The sequence below is a fragment of the Anthonomus grandis genome, chromosome 2, assembly GCF_022605725.1.
Source record: "Anthonomus grandis grandis chromosome 2, icAntGran1.3, whole genome shotgun sequence".
Classification (NCBI taxonomy): domain Eukaryota; kingdom Metazoa; phylum Arthropoda; class Insecta; order Coleoptera; family Curculionidae; genus Anthonomus; species Anthonomus grandis.
Genome location: NC_065547.1, coordinates 11,581,055 through 11,602,705, shown reverse-complemented (window position 1 = coordinate 11,602,705; position 21,651 = coordinate 11,581,055). Strand labels below are relative to the sequence as shown.

Here is a 21,651-nt window from a genome sequence, read left to right as displayed (position 1 = left end):
ATTTGGGGTTAAAATTGCCGCAAAAACCGTGCACCATATGTGCCTTAACTAAATTGTACAGTGTTGTGTTATTCGGGTCTGGAATTTCTGCGGTAAAAGTTAAAAAAATATCAGGATTTCCGAATTTTCTGACCATTGCCATTGCATCCTGATAATTTTGCATCATATTACGTGGACTACCCGTAAAGCTAGAAGGTAATATCACAATTCGTCCAGTTCTTAAATTTTCATTTTCAGCTCTTACATGTAAGGCATCGGCAAGACCAATATAAGTATCTACTCGAAGTTTTTCTTGTTGGTTGCGGATAAACTTTAATCTATCACCTTCAATACGGCAGTAGTAATCTACAACTAATTGTTGGCTTAATTTTCCTGCATTAATTACAGAATTAAAATCATCTTTAGGAGGATTACCACGAACCATAAACCTGTATGAAACATATTCTCGCATCGAAATATACCAACCTGGCTCTCCACACGGCCATATAAGTACATACGACATAGGGTCACAGTGCATGCTGTTGTAATCAATATTTTTAACCCACCCTCGCTTGGGTAAACAGCAATATTCCTGTGGGAAGAAGGAGCTCCATCTACTGATTCAAATACTGCTGCTACTTCTGGACATGTAGGATGATTATATCGTCGCAGATCTGACCGAGGTTCATGATAAAACCGCATTACAAAATTTAAGGGCATCCGATTTTCTTTTAAAGCCAGCTTTTTTCCTTACATATCTTGTGATGCATCGTTTTATATGATCGCACATAGGGATTATGTTGAGTTAATATTTTATTTAATATTTCAAGAACATCTTTGCATAAAGAAGTGTTTGCAGAGTTTTGAAGTCTAATTTGGTTGGCTTTAGAAAAATCCAAAATATGAAGTTGACCGTAAGAAGAAGAATTTACGCTTTTAGAATATAATTCAGAAATCTTGTGATATACCGTCCCAAGAATTCTAAAACAATAAGGACCATATACTAGGGGTAATTTTAGATTTGCTCCAACAGACACGAAGGATAGAGAATTATTATATTGACGAATATTCGCCCTAAAATTTTTTGATAAATCATTAGTAAAGAGCTGTTTTATTTCATCAGGAGTCTTAAAATCAGCCAGTTTAAAGTTTTTATTGCTGCAACAAAGACCAAAATATCCAGAGGAGTTCGTTTCATATGAAAAAAATAGTGCAAAACAGTAATCACATGTGTTATCCAAATTGCCTAAGCTAAAAAAAGGCACAACGTTTGAAATGTTGTTTGATATAGCACGTCTACACTTTTGTTTTAGGTAATTTTGTTGGTTCTGTATCCGTTTCGTTAACTTTTCCCTGTAACCAGTCAGAGTTTTTTTCGCTTATGTTTATTATTTTTAGACTGTTGAAGAACATTGCTATCCTTAACAAAACTTGTGTTTCCATTTTCCGCAAAATTTGTGGGGCGAAAACGTAAAACACTATAATGACTTCTATCAAGATTGCCAGAAAAAAGCAAATTGCAAATAATATTTCCTGTGCTATACTCTTGACTTTCATTATTTTCATCCCTATATACCCTAAATAAATAGTTAGGAAACAACTGCCCAATGCAGTGTAATTCAACATGACCCGCATATTCACCATCCAACGATAGCAAGTTTTCGTAATCTACTGCGTTTCTGATCGGCACTCTGTAAGATAAATCTCCTATAATAAAATTTCGGTAATACTCCCAATCATTTTTAACCTTTTCCACAACCATTAATCGTATTTTCCTACGATGTCCATCGTTATTATACAAACAATAAGAAATCGATCGAAACAAACAATTTCCATCTCCTAAAATAGGAATAACTTCTCTTTCCATATTTATTTCCCAAATTAACAACTTGAAAAATGAGAATAAGGAAAAAAAGTTTTTAACTTTTTTTAACGATTCTATATAAACACCCTTTAATCAGACAAAACAATAAAATCCGAAATAGAAAACGAAACAAAAGCAACCTATTTCGGAAATTCTCTATAACCTAAAACTTATTAAGAACAACAAAAACTTAAAAAGAGTATTCGATTATATAAATAGAAAAAAAAACAAACGCAACGCCATCTATCCTATAATAACAAAAAAGAAACAAACACAGAACTTGCTGAAAAATTTGGCTTAGTGTTTTAAATATATAGATGGGAATTAAGCATAATATTTTAAATTGGTTTAATTCATACTTATCCAATAGAGTTCAAAGGGTTAAATATAAAAATTGTATATCTGAAACTGTGAATGTTAAATATGGTGTGGCACAGGGAACTGTGTATTATTGTTTTTGTTATACGTTAATGATATGCTGTGTAAAAATCTATTATTTTATTATTTGCTTATTACGCAATGTTATATATTATTGACAAAGATCTAGGTCAAATGGTATCAGATATCAATAGTGAACTTAATAGTTTATTTTGCTGGCTCTGCAGTAATAAACTTTTGGACTCTAATTTGAATTTTCATGCCCACGCTGATTATATTATGAGAAAAATGTCTACAAAAGTCGGGTTTATTAACAGAATAAGTCAAAATCTATCAATGCATACCAAGCTTTCACTATCTAATGCCCTTGCTCTTTCTCACATACAGTTTTGTTCGACACTACTATATAACAGGAAGTGGCCTGCTTACTTTTTGCAAATCGCTTTAAATTTATAACCCCAAATCCAAGATACTTAACGCGTCAAGTGAACGATCTAAATCTTCCAATCCCCTCCTCCACATTAACTAAAAAATCTATTTTCTATGAGGGAATCAAAATTTTCAGTCGTTTACCAGGTGGAATCAGGGAGGCAACATGTATTGACACTTTTAAACGTAAATTGAAAATACTTTTGACCGAAAAATGTTACTATTCAGTGGATGAATACTACGTCAACACATTCTAATTTTCCCTAAGTGTAAGTTTACAGTATTTAAATTTTATTTGAATTGTTTGTATGGTTAGAATTCTTTGCTGTCTTATACTTGAGGGGATAATTATGGAATTTAATTTACTTTTTATGTATTTTTTTTCTGCTGTTCTTATGTATTGTTTTCTGATGTTTGTTTTAGAACTTGAGTGTGTATGGGGTGTAGTGGTTAAGTTTAGTGGTAGTAACTTAAGGTAGCTTTGTTTAGAACAATTTTTCTTTGTTAATAACAATAAAGCATGTTTTTTTTTTTTTTAACTTACCACAGTCTACTCGAGAAAATTCAAAATAGGGCTATGAGAGTGATCCTAAAATGTAACCACTACACACCTACCAAGACTATGTTAGATGTTCTAAGTTTGTTATCCGTTCAGCAAAGAATAATTTTCAATGTTAACTTATTTATATTCAAATTAAAAAGAGGCACTTTACCTAAATATACAGTGATCCATTTAACTTGAGACATCGCAATATCTCGAAAACTAAACACGTATCCAGGAAATGTTTTATGTGAAGTTTAAATGGTTTCCAGGGGGCCATAAATTTATGTCATTGGCTTGACCTTGAGTGGACGTCTTCAAGGTCAAATGAAGGTCAACTTTACTTTTTTGCATAGAAACCTCATTTTTTTTTAATAGTATCTGATTTAGCGATTAAAAATAAGTAACTTTCATCTGACACTTTTTTACATACGACCTTTCCTTTTCAAGATATTAATTCTTGATTCTTTTACGAATTTTTTCATTGACAATGACATTTGCCCTTGTAGGTAGTATCTGATGATCTATCAAAGGAGTGAAAGTATCTTATGATAGAATTTTATTATCAACAGAATCGAAAACTTGAAAATAAAACGTACAAAGTTCATATAAAAGAAATTGAAACAAAAAAGTCAGAAAATTATTTCAATAAATGTTCAAAGTGTTGACCTTCCACTTCTATACATTTTTCGACTCGCTTTCTAAACGATCGATGAACAGAGTGCAGCATCTGTGGAGTTATCTGCCCGCAAACCTCCGTGATTCGCAGCTTCATATTTTCGGGAGTCGTTGGTGGATCGCGATATACGATCTCCTTTAAATAACCCCATAGAAAAAAATCTAAGGGCGTCAAATCAGGTGACCGTGGCGGCCAGTGGACTGCTCCACCGCGATCTATCCAACGTCCATTGAAGTCACGATCCAACACTTGGCGCGCAACGCGTGAATAATGTGCAGGACAACCATCGTGCTAGTACCACATATTTCGTCTCACTTCAAAACACACATCTTCCATAAATACTGGTAGAAAAATCTCCAGCAAAAAATGTTGGCGGTATTTTTGGGCTGTAAGGACACCATCAATAAAATAAGGTCCTATGATTTATCATTGATGATGCCACACCAGACATTCGCAGACCATTCTATCGCTCGAAACCACCTGGGATTTTCAACTGCCCAATAATGCATATTATGACGATTAACTACACCATAGTTTATAAATTAAGCTTTATCGGTGAATAAGACACGCAGAAAGAAATTGTTAGTTTCATGCAACTGGGGCCGTATTTTCGAAATCATGCGAAAATCTTCAAATGCGAACAAAGTCGAGCGGCAAAATTCGCACACGAATTAAAAAGTGCAACTTTGAACAGCATTCGAAATTTCATTCGCATACGAACTTGAAATGTTTGTAGCAAAGTCGAGTGCTATTGGAGGCCATGTCAAATGGGATGAAGACTTATAAAGATTTTTTAACCTAACCGAAAATTTAAGTTTAAAAACATCAGGGAATTTTGAGGTTTTTTCATGGAAATTCTTGGGTTTTTCGAATTGACTTTTTTTAAGATGGATTCAAAAAATAAAAAATATTGCTAATTTCATTTACGGAAAAGCATCCAGAATTAAAGTCGGGCAAATTCACCAAAGATTTTTCAGCTAGAACCTTGTGGATAAAAGTAGTGGACAGATTACACAGTCTCTAGAGCACTTCAATTCCAGCGTAATAGGCTTGCTTAATCTATATAATTTATTAAATTAAGCATCTGAATACATTTCAAATGGGTCAAGAAATAAAGAGTACATCCTATTCCTTCTATCTATCAGAGTTTCAGTCTCTTCCAGTGCATCGACGACGTTTCTTTGCACAAGATTGATTAATCTTGCCATTTGATTATAGTTGATTTTATTCAATAAACAACAAAAAAACACTACCAAAATAGTTAACAAACTCACACAAATTAAAAAAAAACAAAGCTAGTTTAAAATCATAACAAGACAAGTAGCAGAATCAAATTGAAAATCGCACACGAACTTTAAAATTCGAATGGTATATATCCATTCGAGACCCAGCATGTGAAAAAGTTCGCATACGAAGCGGTTACGAATATCGATTTTTCGTGGGAAATCCTCTAATTACGTATGCGAATCAAAGTCGAATGGTTTCAAAAATACGGCCCCTGATTTTGGGCCCATTCGCAAAACAACACCCGATTTTGGAAATCATTCCCGTGAAGCTCTTAATGTAACGACAAGTGATACGGATGAAACTTGTGGCGTTTCAGAATTCTCAGGACACTTGTTTTGGAGATTCCAGAAGCAGAAGAAATTGATCGTGACCTGACTCCAGGATTATGAGCAACTGCAGCTAAGACGGCAATTTCATTATGTTGACTGGTAATGCTTTTCTTTCGTGATCGATTTATCGTTCTCACACTTCCATTTTTTATAAAGTGGTTCACTACACGATAAAATGATGCTCGCGATGGAAATCGCCGTTGAGGATGTCGCATGGTATACAGTTCAATGGTTCTATTAATATTCCGTTCAGATTCACTATAGATAAGGACCATTTCAACTTTTTCATTTATTGTGAGGCATTCCATAGTCACTCAACAAAATAGTCAAATATTTGATAACTGAACGAATACTGTGAACCAAAATAATCTCTCATTTACTTTATTCATCAGTATTTGTTTACAATCGCCTGAAATACCTATGATAAACACGTGAGATCTGTTCACTATAAAAAATTTTCGCATCATAACAACTTGCATTGATCATTGATAAACAATGCCTTGTCACAACAATATTGAAGAATTGCTGAACCAAAGCTATTCCTGTTTCTAATGTCATTGTCAAGGGAAAAATTCATAAAAGAATCAAGAATTAATATCTTGAAAAGGAGAGGTCGCATGTAAAAAAGTTTCAGATGAAAGTTACTTATTTTTTAACGCTTAATCAGATACTATTAAAAAATAAAGGTTTCTATGCAAAAAAGTGAAGTTTTCATTTGACCTTAAAGACGTCCACTCAAGGTCAAACCAATCACGTCATTTTATGGCCCCCTAAAAACCATTCAAACTTTACATGAAAGTTTACATGAATGTGTGATAAATTAACAATTTTTCGTGATGTCCACAATTATAAAACCAGAAATTGTGAGGATTTTATTTTGATTAATAAATATAGGACCAGTCAAACGCATATTCATGTTTTATATAGAGGAGTGAATTAAACAAATTACCAAATGATGTAAAAGCTTGTATAAATGTTAGTCAGTTTAAGAGGCTATTGAGAGCGCATGTATTAAGTAAATTTTAGGGCCTTATTGTTTTTCTTTCCATCTTTTCTCTTTATTGTATTTTGTAAAAATTCTTTTTTTTAATTAAAAAAAAAAACTACCGGCATGGTGCCTGTCTCCCAGTAAAAGTAACCAAAATGCCCTGTTTGTTCGAGTCGTCATAAAAACCTTGTTGTTGTTCTTTGGAAATGCAACGGAAGCACGATTAACAATTATCATATAATGAATTAATTTTTTTTGCACTTTTATTTTATCTATGTAGCTTTTGCTAAATAAAGATTATTATTATTATCATTTAGTTCTTACAAGCAGTTAAATTCATTGTATTTAATTTATTTTTACTAATTTTTCCAACTTATAACTGGCATTTTATTTAGGAGAGCCCGGATCACAGTGGCCATCCAAGCACCGTGATCACTTTCGAATAACTTTTGTTCATTGGGCTTATACCTTACGTCACCTAGGATAAAGAGAGCAAATCACCATACCAACTATCTGTCTTCCTCTACCCGTTCTAACATTTACGATTCTCGTGTTAGTGTCTTTTGTTGTTTTGAAGCGTGCATGTGAAAATTTGAGGTACGTCTTATTTTTTTTTTTTACTATTTTATATTATAATATTTTCCATAAAGAAACCTAATTAATATTAATACTTGTACATTAAAGTATCTTACGTAAAAAAGCAAAATACTTGTAGTTTGGGACACAGTGGCCAGGTTGAAAATGGGGCACAGTGATCACTACTAATTTGTGGTAATTCTAGTGGTCACTGTACCCCAGTTAATATTTTTATTTTAGAAAATATGACTTTAGAAGATCAAAATGAGTCTACATTTCTTTTCATTCCTCCCGAAAATTTAGAACCATATCATAAAATCATATGATATTGAACAACGAAAAACTGGACGGAAGAAAAAAGAAGCAGACAATATCTCTGCTTCTCACAAGCACACCCGTAATGAACAGAATAGAACAGAAACACATGGAAAAATGACAAAAAGAAAGCTTGAAACAAAAACAAAATAAGACAGATAATACTATAAGAGTTAAGAAGAATATAATGAAATTGATGCCATCCAGTAGCGAAAGTGAGGGTGAAATATCAGATTTAGCATATAGCGATACTTCCAATAAAGAGATTTTGGAATCAGATGAAGACGGGAACTATATAAGAATTTGAACAATATTCATAGGAAGTGCTTTGTGTTAGTTTGGTTTGGAACAAAAAAAACAATTATGTTCTATCTGGGTCAAGTGGAAGGTATTCAATACCATGAATATAGAGTAAATTTCTCAAGGAACAAAGGTAATAAGTCTGTTTTTCCTTAAGTGAAAGACGAGGCAACAGTGCCAGTGTTTGATATTGTTGCGATTTTACCAGCCTCCGGTTGTACTTCCAGATTGCGTACAACGTATAAGTTCGGTATTGACTTTAGTGGTTACAATATAATGAAATTTTGATATAAGTTTTAATCTATATTTCTTTGTTAGTAGCCAGTGAGTTCCAATGTCATGGTCACTCTACCCTTAGTACGGGGTACTGTGGCCAAAAATCAAGGCTGATGAAAATGTTTATTTTTTTTTTAAGAATATGTGTTTTAGGCTAAAATATATTGTTGTGTTATTAGTACAGACTATAATCTTTATTTTCCTTAAAGAAAAAATTAGATAGCTTAAATTGGTTAGAAAATATGACAACAATAAGTAAAAGGTGGCCACTGTTACCCGGTCTCCCCTACCTTTTTTTAAGTTTTTCATAAAAAAAACAATGACTGCTGTAGTTTTTTTTCTTTGACATAACTGAAGTTTCATTTAGTATTCCTTAGTCAGACCATCCATTTTTCTTTTAATTTCCACACGAGTTTTTAAATTATTTGAAGGAATTTTCATCTCCTTCGGGTATTTAAAGTATTTATAAAGTATTAATAATTATAAAGTATTAATAATAATAAAAAGTAATAAACTATTTTAATTATTTTTCTGGCACCTTATTTCATTTTGGGTAATTCTTAAATTCATTTTTCTTCCCGTGGTCATTTAAAGCTACATAATAACAGTTTAACGTTCTGTTTTCTATGAAACAAAATCAATATTAAAATCCCTCTAATTTATTATTACAATTAAACAGAACAATCTAAAATGCCGGTAAATTTGATTTACACGATCATTCTGCTGCAATATGCATAAAATTCAATTAAATAATCCCCGAAACAAAATGAAATTCTCATCCAGTTTTAAGCATAATTTTCAATTTTCCTTTCCATATCGCATTAAAAATAGATTACATAAAGCAAAACACAAAAAGGGTATTTTCACAAGATATTAGGCCTAACATAAATCGAATTTCCCGAGCCATTACATAATGTAAAAGCGGATTTTACATTCCAGAAAGCCAACACGCAACATTTCCATTATTTAGTCCATGTCAGGAACATAATGGGACGAGTACGCCGGATATATATACGCTTATATGAGTCAATTTTTTTCCTGGAGCAATAAATTCATCCAGAACGGGTGTAATATCCTGGAGAGGCGCCGAAGTGCGAGCCGTGAATTACGGCGCCATTGAGAGGACGGATTTACATCTTTGGAAAATAATTACGGGCTTCCCTAAGGAACATTTTCGGGATAATACGGTTTACGGGTTTAATCCAGACAGTAACTTGTTCAATGTAATAAAGGCCTATATAAGGGGAGAAGATAAGATATAACTTATTTGCCAGGAGATTATAGAATGTAGTGCCAAATGGGTTTTTGGTCCAGTTAGTTTCACTTTTAGCATCAGTTTAATGATGACACAGTGGACTTTTTGTTGTATAAAAAAATCAGTTTTATTCATCACGATTTCATTGCTGGATTGCTTCATGGATCATCTGAAAATTGTAATTTTCTTCTTTACTTTGTACATAAAACACCATTTTATGTCAAAGTTCATTATTCATTTTTTATTTTTCACAGTTCCATTAGTTCACGGCATGCGACTTAGTTAGTATTGCTGCTTTTTAAATCAAGTTTCTGTTGATTCAGAGGAAGTACTGTCACTAAAAAATATCTAGAATAATGACTTAAATCGTAGAAGAACCTAACTAGTACCCACAACTAAATATCTGATAAGTACACTTTTAATAAATACATGTAAACAGTGTCATTTCTGTCAGTACCAACAAACAGATTTGGTGAACTAGAGTGTGAGTGATCAAATATGTGTTCACTGCAAGAAGAATATAACGTCTAGTACAGATTGCGTGAGACGTAAAGGATCGTTCCATCCTACTTGAGTGGTTCTAGATCAGCAATGTCGGCAATACCAAAGGGTTGTTAAAAGAAATAGAAAGTCAAAATAAATTACTTCAAAAAATTACCCTTTAAATGTTGGCTCTAAAGCGTTAGCAAGGCTGATAGTAACACTGTTGGACAAAGTGACCGTACATCCAAGATAATCTCTAATTTAACTGAGCGATTAGCTATTCTAGAAGAAGAACTGGCCAATGCCTGATAATATTTTTCAACCGAAACTTTTGAAGAGATCATTGCATTAATATCAGAAAAGCTTAAGATTCAATCAGATGAGATTAATTATAAATTAGACAACATCGTTGGGGCAATAAAAAGCACCAATACCGAATTAGTGAGTTTTTTAACCCAGTCATCTTCAACATCAGAGGGAGGAACCACCAATAAAAGCCATTGGAGGCGTAATCGTTACTTCAGTTGCCAATATACCTTAACTACTTATATACTTTTATAAATTTCGCTTTTTCTCCAACTTCCATTTGGTTGTTTATTCAAAATTCTTGAATGATACGACGCATTGTCTAATACTATTAAGGAAGGTTCTTGCAAGTTCGGTATTAACTCTTCCTTTAACCATTTTTCAAACATTTCGCAATTCATATTGTCATGATAATCCATAATTTTAGACTTAGAAGAAAAAATTAAACTTGCACCTGGAACGAATCCCGTTGAAGACCCGGCATGTAAAATAATAAATCGTTTTCCCTGACCACATCCTTTTTTTCTTTTCACGCTTTTCACAGATTCATCTTGCCAAGATTTTATTCCACTCCCGTTAGAAAATATCCAAGTTTCATCTAAGAATACCACTTTCCTTAACTTTGATTTTTCATTTTGTGTATATTGTGTTAAAAATCCTATTCGTTGGCTCACAATATTTGGTAGTTCGCACAAATATCTTCTATTGCAGTCTTTTTTATAGCGAAAACCTATGCTTTTAATTAATTTTGATAAAGCAGACGTCCAATTTCCAAAGTACCGCGTTGCTTTAAAACATCCCTCAGAAATGGCAGCGTTATATTTGTTTTTAGCCTATATAGTTCATAAATCCTATCCCTTACTTCCATTTTTACACATTCACTTAAATCTTCAGTCTTTTTCAGTCTTCTTCCTTTTACACTTTTTTTTCCTTCTTGGGAATAAGATTGTTCTTGTTTTCATATACAACCTTTTGCATCATTCTTAAACTAATTCCAAGCGCTTTAGCTACTTCTTCTTGTACATTCTTAGGCAACCCTTTATTTTCTTTTTCGTTCTCGAAGTAATTAATAACATTAGTACCATTTTTTTGGCTTGAGGATTTAGAAATCCACAAAAAGGCTTTTCCATAATTTAAAATTTAAATTATTTTGTGACAAATAATGTCATCCGTCAATCAAAACGAGACAGGCATGTTTGTTATGAAAGTAATTGTTTTAGAACCACTGACATTTATCATTTTATCTTCTTTTGATACATCTCAAATGATACATGTCAACTTGTAAAGGTCGATACGTCAAGATCTTCTTGTAAACCAATTGAATGTGGGGTACCTTAAGGTTCCGTTTTGGGTCCTATGCTCTTTCTGCTGTTTATAAATGACCTGGCCAGCCTGAACATAAGCGGAAAAATCTGTATTTTTGCTCATGATAACTTCACTTGGAGCAATCCGAATGCAATGGCACTACATACAACAATTTCCAACGACTTGGTCTTCATTAAATCGTGGTGCGATTCCAATCTTTTATGCCTGAATCTCTCAAAAACTAAAGTCTTATCATATAAAACGACCATTCCTCCATTTATTCTAAACAATACCAGTTTGAAAGTTGTTGAGTCTGTCAAGTTCTTGGGTCTTGTTGTGGACGGCTCTTTGAAATGGGATTTGCACATAGATACGTTATCTAAAAAACTAAGCTCGGCATGTTTTGCCATAAGATCAATCTCAAGAGAATTAGGCTTTTTCACGGCCAAAACAGTTTATTATGCTCTTTTTGAGTCACATCTTCGTTACGCCCTTCCATTCTGGGGTACATGCTGCAAGACCCAATTTGAGCGTATATTTAAACTTCAAAAGAGAGCGCTTCGCTACTTATTAGGACTTGATAGTAGAGCTCACTGCCAAGTAAATTTTATAAAATATAAGATCCTTAATCTTCCCTCGTTATTTATATTTGAATTTATCTGCCTTATCCGCAAACATGTGTCGCAGATTCCAGAAAGACCATCCTACAGCTATTCACTAAGGAACGTTGATCATAATCTTCATCTGCCAATTCCACGGTCGGAATTAGTAAAGAACTCTTTTTTAATAATTAAAATAATTTTAATAATTTATGCAGCAATAAAAATGCATAACCATCTGCCTTCCGTAATAAAATCGATGACTACTTTTAGTTGTTTTCGCAATGCTCTAAAATCTTTCCTACTGCAAAAAGCCCTATATACAGTAGAAGACTTTTTTAATATTTCCTTTTAAAGCACACACACTGGCGTTATTAGCTACCTATTATTTGCAAAATGTTTGCCTGCTTTTTATTGTATGTTTTATTTTATTGTATGTTTTTTTTTTGTGATTTTCTGACAATAAAGCATTTTTGATTTGATTTGATTTTGAGAATGAGTCATTAACCCTTTCCAACATATTTGGCGTGACTGTTTGAAAAATCTCCCGAATTTTATTTTTCATATTTTCACTTGTGGTAGGAGTTGTTTGAAAGACTTTTTCCTTTACATATCCCCACAAGAAAAAATCCAGTGTGGTCAAATCTGGGGACCTTGCGAGCCAAGGGACCAGCCCACCTCTGCCTATCCGCCGGTCATCAAAATGCTCGTTTAAAAAATTTCTAACAGCATGGCTATAACGGCGCTCCACCGTCATGCTCCACTCAACCAAATCCTATCTCGAACATGGTCAGGAAACGTTTGTAGAAGGACATTAAAATCGTTTTGTAAAAAGTTTAAATACATTTCACCTGTAAGATGTCCATTAAAAAAGTGCGGTCCAATAACGTAATGTCGGATTATTCCTGCCCAAACATTAAGCGACCATCTATGTTGATGATGAATTTCTCGGGTGAAGAATGGATTGCTGGTGTCGTAATAATGAAAATTATGTTTATTAACACTGCCATTATTATGGAATGTAGCTTCATCCGAAAAAAGCACAAAATTAAAAAATTCAGGCTGACGAATCTTATTTTGCGCTCACTGACAGAAAGCCATTCTTCTTTCATAATCCTGCGGAAGTAATTCCTGCAACAATTGAATATGGTAAGGATGGAATTTTTCGCTTCAAAGCATGCGAGATATTGATGTTGCACTTTAGCGAGCAGCCTAACGCTTTTATGAGGATCTTCAACGACACTTAAAGCTACTTTCATCCTGTTTTCCTCATTTGTAACTGGCTTCACCCGTTCATGTTCTTTATAAATTACACTTCCTGTTCTCTCAAATGTTTCTTTTAGTTTTTGAAACACTTGTGCTTGGGGATGTCTCCTTTCAGGATAAAGTTGCGCATAAATTCTAGATGCCAAAAGGCTATTTCTTTCAGCAGCTCCAAGGGCATATATCATATCAATTCCTCATCAGGAAAATTCATATTGATTACAAAATGAACAATAAAAATTAAAAATCGATTAACTAACTCATTGATTTTTTTTCAATTTCTAAAATGGTTTTTGAAGAAAAAACATTGATCTTGTCTACTGCTGTCATAAAACTAATAATCTGACAATTATTATTTGACGTTTAAACCAATGTTTCTAAGCAATCTTGATCAAAACTTAAAGAATACCCGTTTTATGCATCGTATTTTACAGAAAAGTTAAAATATCTCAAAAAGTACTTGGTTTAGCTATAGGACATATTAAATAAAAAATGAAGGTATTTGAGGGACAAACTTAATTAGATAAAAATATATAGGGTATTCTATTTGAAAAATTTGAGATATTGCGTATTTAATTTCAGCAAGTTCTTTAAAAATACCTTGTATTAAAAAATTACAAATTATCATAGTCAGCCTAGAGGAGGTACCCTAGACTAACTGTGGTACAAGTTTCATAGGCGCAGAATAAATTTAAAGTTAATTATGATTTTTTAAACGAACCCTCTAAAAGGCAAAAAATAACATAAAAAAATTAATTACGTTGCAACGCCGCACGGAAATTTTAAAAGCGTTATACCAAAGTAAAGTACTCTTTTTGCCTCACATTTTAGTACCATAATATACAGGGCGTACGATTTAAAAAAAAATCATATTTTATAGTAACTTTTTTTGTGACACACCCAGTATACATAAAAATATTTTTAGTTCGTAGGTTTTTGTCAACCCTACAACTTTGCTGTAGAACTTTTTGCCCTACCTCGTATAGTTAAGGCGCTATCTTAGCCGTACACCTAGGTGGTGTACGTGCCTGTATACAGAGTGTACCAACCATGTGTACAGGCACCATAGAGAAGTAGTTTGAGATAGGACACCGATAGTCGAAAGTGCGTCGTACCAAAATACAGAGTATTAAAATTAAAAAAAAAAAAATTTTCTTAAAAACGGTAGCGATTTTATTAAAATGAGATTTTAAATTATAGGTGGTGAGGCTGTAGAGATAAAGCACTTTTTAAGGAATTAAAGGTGATTTGACTTCTCTAGGGAGAGACTCCAAGGGAGACCAAACTTAAAATTAAACACACATGTGCTGCACATATGTGTTAAATTTTTTTATAAAAACGGATACACCACTGTTTTTTTGGAAAAAAAAAATTAATAGTCCATTAATTTTCAATAAAAAAGACCCTTGATTTTTTGCGATACAACGGATCGTTTTCATGTAAAAATAAATAAATCCATACAAGGGTCCTTTACTTTAAAAAAACAAGCTTAAGTAAATAATTGCAACATTTTAAAAGGAATTACACATAAAAAAGTCCAACTATTTTCGAAAAATTCATATATAAACGTTTTTTGTGCCTCAAAAACTTTTTGAATGAAAGGCGATTTTGTCATTCAAGGTCCAAAGGTCACGAAATTTGATAGATTTTAAAACCAAATTGTCATTTTATGAACATTATTACTTGATGGACATTTTTGGTTATAAATAGCAGAATTAGATAAATCTGAGGGTCGAAACGTCACTTTGAATTAAAAATGTGGATAGCTAGAATATCTTTGATTGGACCACTTTCTTTTGCTAATTTTTTAACAATTTTTAACTTTTATTGCAAACATTTCTATAAAATAACTAGAATATTTCTAAAAAGGTTAAGCGCAACAAACTTTTTTTCAACAAGTATTTATTTTCAAATAATTTCATGTACATACGAACATTTCTAGTACCTCAAAAACTATTTGAGTTAAAGGCGATTTTGTCATCCAAGGTCTAAGGGCCTTCAAATTTGGAGATTTTAAAACCCAATTATTGTAGTTATATGATTTTTATTTTTTAACGGACAATGTCTCTTGCTGTTTCTCATACTAACATACGTTCCTTACATGCTAACATTGCAAGTTTTAAGGATTATGTTTTTGATGTTGATTCGGACATTGTTGGGGTGACAGAAACTTGGTTGCACCCATGTATAGATAATTCAGATATTTGTGTTGAAGGCTACAATATTTCTAGATGTGATCGGCTGGGCAGACGTGGTGATGGAGTGGCCTTCTACATAAAATCTAATATTTCTTTTGAAATTGTGAGTACGTTATCACTTGATTTTATTGAGTGTATTTGGATTAGGATTAAGTCACGTAATGATAATGCTGTTATAGGAAATGTCTACAGACCACCAAATTCCAATATAGACCAATTCTATTTGCATTTAGAGGATATTTTGGCTAACTTATATACTCTATCTGAGAACATTATATGTACTGGTGATTTTAACATTGGTTTTCTAAAATTTTTAGATAATACTAAACGCTTAGAGTCAATAATGGACACATTTGGCCTTACCCAAGTAATAAATGAACCAACTCATATAAACCCTGCTTCAGTATCCTTAATTGATTTAATATTTACAAACATTGAATGCATACAAGAGGCCGGAGTACACAATGTACATCTTTCTGATCATTTTCCCGTGTTTCTAAAATTTAAATTTCAAATTGAAGAGCAGCATCCAGTGGTATTTACTTTTTGTTCTTTAAATAAAATAAATTTTAATAATTTTCAATACGATCTCGAATCATTACCATGGGCACATATTTATGAGTTGCGTGATATCAACGAAAAAGTGGAATTTTTTACTGCAACCATGCTAGTTTTTTTTGACAGACATGCACCTTTAAACGCAATCGTAACTACAAATACGCTCCCTGGATAACTGAAAATATAAGGCTTCTTTAGAAATTACGAAATAGAGCGTTAGGTAACTTTAAAACTACAAGACAGCCAGCGGCCTATGATTGTTATAAGCAATTGCGCAATTTCACGACGGCAGCGATTCGTAATGAGAAAAAAGCTTTTTACGAACAAAACTTAATTCCAATTTATCAAGTAGGGAAACCTGGGCAAAACTGAAAAAACCTAATGTTGTAAAAAATAGACAAAAGAACATTCCTTCAGAATTATGTGATGTAAACTTAATTAATAATTGTTTTACCTCGAACTGTACTAATCCGTATCAAGCAAATCAGAATCTGCTGCAGTTTTATGATAATAATTTAGTTAAAAATTTTGAACATGCTTTTCAATGCAAGAAATACCCGAAATCGAGTTAATAAGAATTATTCTTTCCACAAAAAGTAAAGCTTATGGTTGTGATGGGCTTAATATTATATTAATTCAGATTTGTTGTCCATTTATTGTCCCCTTTGTGCTTCACATAATAAACGAATGTTTGAAAAATTCAGTATTTCCAAATATGTGGAAACACGCCTTAGTCACGCCAAAATAGCTCTGCCAAAGGAACTTAAAAATCTCCGATCAATAAGCATTCTTCCCGTTCTTTCCAAAATTCTCGAAAAAGTTGCAAATAATCAAGCTCGAGTATTTTTGAACAGTCATGAAATTTTGCCACTCAAATAATCAGGGTTTCGTCAAGGATATAGCTGTGCTACGGCTATGGCTGACGTGACAGATGACATTTTCCGAGCATGGGATCAAGGGGAGTTTACTGCTTTAATTTTACTTGACTACACAAAGGCATTCGACTTAATTAATCATAGGATCTTATTATCAATTTTAAGTTATATAGGATTTTCAAGAGATGCAATAACATTTTTTAAATCATTTTTGGGTAATCGCAGCCAGCAGATCGTTTTGAATGGTATAAAATCTAACTCAGCACCTTTATCAGTAGGTGTTTCTCAGGGAAGTATCCTAGGGCCATTGTTGTACACAATTTATACATGTCGATTTAAATACCATTGAAAATTTTATAGCTACCATTTGTATGCGGACGACACCCAAATCTATCTTCACTTTCACCCAAATAATACAGAAATTGCCGATAGAAATATAAATTTGGATTTAAAAAGTATAATAGAAATCTCAACGTGTCACGATCTAAAGATAAACCCTTCAAAATCATCCGTTACTGTATTCGGAGAAGATAAAAATAATAGATTGAGAGTTAGCAACGAGCTTAATATACAAATTAACAACGTCACCATTCCATTAACTAACACGCCCAAATCATTGGCACTTGTTATTGACTCGGATCTTCGGTTTCATGAGCATGTCACAGAAAAGCTCCGAAAAGCCTATGGTGCTCTTAAACTTATTTATAAGCAAAGAAAATATTTAAATCAAAAATTAAAAAAACATCTATGTGACTCCTTAGTGCTATCCAACTTTAACCACTGTGATACAGTATATGGCCCATGTTTGGATCAGTTTGATTCTCGTAGAATTCAGAAAGTACAAAATGCGTGCCTTCGCCTTATTTTTGGGATACACCGCAGAAATCGGATATCTCATAAGCTTATAGACATCGGCTGGCTTAATATGTATAACCACAGAAAACTACACTTCATTTCGTTGGGCTACAAGGTAATAAAATTTAGATATCCCCAATACTTGTATGATTGAGCAGATCTTAGAATTAACAACAATAATCGTAACTTACGCAATTTACATCTTCTTACTCTTCCTCGACACAGAAAAGAACTTTTTAAACGAAGCTTTTCATATAATTTGGCTTCCAGTTTGAATTCCTTAAAGATTACATCATTTGATCTGGCCTGTTCTACTTTTCAAAAAAAACTAGAGACATTCTGTTTTTACGTCAGTAAATAAAGTTGGTCTTTTATTTTGATTTTGATTTTTTGTGTGATGTCGCTGAATGTGTTTTTGTATTTTTAAGTTTCAACTGTTATGATCTGTAATTTGAAATATTGGTACTGGTTGTAGAGCAAATTTTTTTGAATGTTATATTTTTTACATTTTTTTAGGTCTGCGTACCAGAATACTGACGTAACGCGGCCTTTTATTTTTCATAGGCATTGTGTATTTCTAAATTTTTATATTGTATTTTGTACTTGTTTATGAAAAGTAATAAATTTTGTTTATTATTATTATTATTATTATTATTATAAATAGCTAAAAACTTTAAATTTCAGTAACTCGAAAAGAATGAATTGAAGCGAGATTTTTTAAGTGTACCTTTTTTAAGCATAACTGTTTGCACAATGCATATTTAAATATTGCCAATCCTAAAAAAGTTCTATAGCATAATTTTAACAAAGGTTTATTTTAAGATTTGCCATATAAATAAAACCTATTGTCTAAATGTTGTTAAAAACGAAGAATAAATGCTAATTAACCTCCCATTCATCTTCCTCCTATTTTTTTAGTATGACTAGTCTCTATAATAACATACAGGATAAAATAGCCTTATTTAATATTACTTTACCCCTACTAAGAAAAATTTTAAAAGCAATATCATTAGTTTATAGTTTGATAAAATAATTTAGATTTAGGATTTTTACAAAGTACATAGGATTATAGTTACCAGTGTAATATAATTGGTAAAGTTCAAATAAGTAAATAAATGTCCGTTCTTTAAGATGCTTTAGAGTGAGATAATGGCATATTACAATTAAACATTTCCAAAACTTTGCAATAGCCGATGGATCAAATTCACCCCTAATACACCCGGTTTTAATAGGTTAAACCTTGTCAATGTCAAAGTGATCATGTTGCCCCTAACTCTCCTCACCAATATCCTCCTTCTAGCCACCCTAGTCCACACAAAAGGCACCCTGGACTTCCTCACAAAAAACCAAAAAAATCATCGCTTAAAATATAACCCTAAAAACCCTTATTGTTCGATATGTTGTGTGGATATGGCCAAAAAATATCGGGGAAGAATTTGCGGAATTCACACGATGTGCGCCTACGAAACCAAACCGGTCGGAGCGGCCTGTAGAGGGTTGATCGTTATGGAATTTTCCAACGTGGAAGCCGACGCAATCGTGGATGCGCATAATAGTTTAAGGAACAGAGTTGCTTTAAAGGAAGAGACCTATGGAAATCCTGGTAGGACTGTTTGAGTTAAATTTCTAACTACAATTTAAAAACAATCTTCTGGATAGGGCCTCAATATCCAGCCTCCAACATGCGTTTAGTCTCTTGGGATAAGGAGCTGGCACAAGTGGCATTACGTTGGGCAGCCCAGTGCGTTTTTGACCACGATAAATGTCGAGATCTGGATCGGTTTCCTGTAGGACAGAATATCGCCCAAGGAACTTACGGCTCTAAAAGCGATCTGGAACATATCGCCGATTGGTACGAGTTGGTTGACGATTTTAATAAAAACTTTGTGAAAATGTATAATGGGTAAGTGAATGTTTTTCCAGGTGCTATAAAGCCTTAATTTCCTCATTTTAGAAGCCAAATGGAGCAATATGCTCCGTACACCCAACTAGTCTGGGCTGATACCTACTTAGTTGGTTGTGCCAGAGTTGCTTTCCAGACATCTAGTAGTGGCCGATATGTTTATAATGAGCATTTTGTATGCAACTACGGACCTTCTGGGAATATTCCGCAGCAGTCTATTTATAAAATTGGTGAGGCATGTAGTGCGTGTCCAGAGGGTACCTATTGCACCAATCCGGAGTATCCAGGTTTGTGTAGTAGCCAAATGGTAAATCATAGCTTGATGAGGACTAGAAGACCCAAGGCGAGGCAGTTGGCGATTTTAATAAATGACGGACAGAGGCTGAGGCCAGTTGAGATTTTGCTGGTTTATTTGTATATTTTTGTGTCTAAGGACTTTTTAATATAGAAGGTTGGCAGGGAAGGAGTGCTCTTTGGTTTATAGTTATTAAAGATATCCAACTTGATCCTAAAAACTCAATACATTGCGGAATCTATTGATCGGGACTATCAAGCTGACGTCATAATATACAGTGCATCCGTAAAGTAGCGGATTATTTCAATAAAAATGAAATGGATTTAAAAATTCTGTTTGAACGTTGTCAATGACATTTGTAGTAATATTTCTAATTTCCTGACGTATTTGTTCTTTTAAATCTTCTAAACTCGCTGGTTTAGTGACATACATTTTACTTTTTAAGTATCCCCATAAAAAATATTCAAGGGGAGTTAAATCTGGCGACCTGGGTCGCTGTTGAATCCTCGTCTACTTATCCAACGATTTGGAAAAAGTAGATAATTGCGAACGGGTAACGTATAGTGTGGCGAGACTCCATCTTGCTGAAAAAAAAGATCACGTTGGTGCATGTTGGGTTCTTCTAAATCCGGATACAAAGTTATCAGAGCGGGAATAAGATCATTTTGAAGAAATACCTCTCACCAGTGAGAGTGTCATAAAAGAAGTAAGGTCCTAAAACTCTTCCTTCCACTATACTGCACCACACATTAACTTTTTGAGGGTGTTTTGTATGACATTCTATGAACCAATAAATGGTCGCCCAGTATCGACAATTATGTCTGTTCATATGGCCGTTTAGAGTAAACGTTACTTCGTCAGAAAATATTATCCGTTTTATAAAATTATTGTTATCATTATATAATTGCTGCATTTGCTCACAAAATTCATTTCGGCGATTAAAATCATCTTCCGATAGCTATTGAAATAGTACTGTTTTATAAGGGTGGAACTTTGCTTTTTTCAATACTTTATGCATAGTAGAACACGATAAATTACCAAACTTGCAAATGTAAAAATACTTCATATAGTTGCACCAAAATACATTCACTTTTTGATACTGGCAATAACAACGACAACAACAACTAAAAAAACAACATTTAATTTAGATAGGTATTTCTTTAATTTATTTCTATCATATCCTTTGTAAAAAAATGCGTTCTTTCTGATTGTGCATTAAAAAATGATTTGAGTCACCCTGTATATTTAATCTCCACGTAGGAAAAGCCTAAACTTAATATTAAAATGGACGGGTTCGGGCGCAGAAACGGTCCATTTCATTTTTATTCATTTTATTTTACGGTTGCACTGTATATCGATTTCTAAAAAGCGTTTAACAGGCTTGATCATACGGAATTTTTTCTACGTTCTTTCTATTAGCTCATAACTGTTTTCTTGAGGTTGATAATATGGATTTTTCTAACAGTAGTGATTTAAGTGTTGTGATTGATTGGGGTTTACAATAAATCATAGAGGAGAAAACGATGTAATTAAAAGCATGAAAACGGAAAAACACAAGAAAAATTCGACTAAAGATTCACACGAGAAAAAAATTGATAATTTTTTTCAAAAACAATTTAGACTTAGATTTGAACGCCCAATCGAAATGTGCTTTTGGTTTTCACTTTATGAAACATGCTCATAGTTATTTATCAATTGACTGTATGGGAAACATATAAACGATTAAAATAGGATAATTCAAAAATTGCCGAACGTGATTCCGGTGGTAGCACCAAAGGCTTGACTTGGCTCAGAATCCGAACATGTTATAGAATG

The 21,651-nt window shown here is 33.1% G+C and overlaps 2 protein-coding genes across 2 annotated transcripts in view; one reads left to right on the top strand and one right to left on the bottom strand.

Annotated features, from left to right (window-relative positions):
- The window catches only part of LOC126747184 (alpha-catulin), a 281,545-nt gene that overhangs the window by 251,024 nt on the left and 8,870 nt on the right, over window positions 1-21,651 (bottom strand). The window lies entirely within an intron of this gene.
- LOC126747278 (venom allergen 3-like) lies at window positions 18,863-20,004 on the top strand. Its single transcript, XM_050455811.1, has 3 exons — window positions 18,863-19,241; window positions 19,298-19,541; window positions 19,593-20,004. The coding sequence occupies exons 1-3, from the start codon at window positions 18,899-18,901 to the stop codon at window positions 19,987-19,989; spliced, it is 984 nt and encodes a 327-aa protein (XP_050311768.1). The 5' UTR covers window positions 18,863-18,898; the 3' UTR covers window positions 19,990-20,004.

Bases quoted from the DNA above. Each gene is read 5' to 3' on its own strand.
- LOC126747278 (XM_050455811.1), top strand. From the start codon at position 18,899: ATGTTGCCCCTAACTCTCCTCACCAATATCCTCCTTCTAGCCACCCTA. The intron at 19,242-19,297 runs GTAGGACTGTTT...TCTTCTGGATAG, and splicing joins AGAGACCTATGGAAATCCTG to GGCCTCAATATCCAGCCTCC. The intron at 19,542-19,592 runs GTAAGTGAATGT...TCCTCATTTTAG, and splicing joins TTTGTGAAAATGTATAATGG to AAGCCAAATGGAGCAATATG.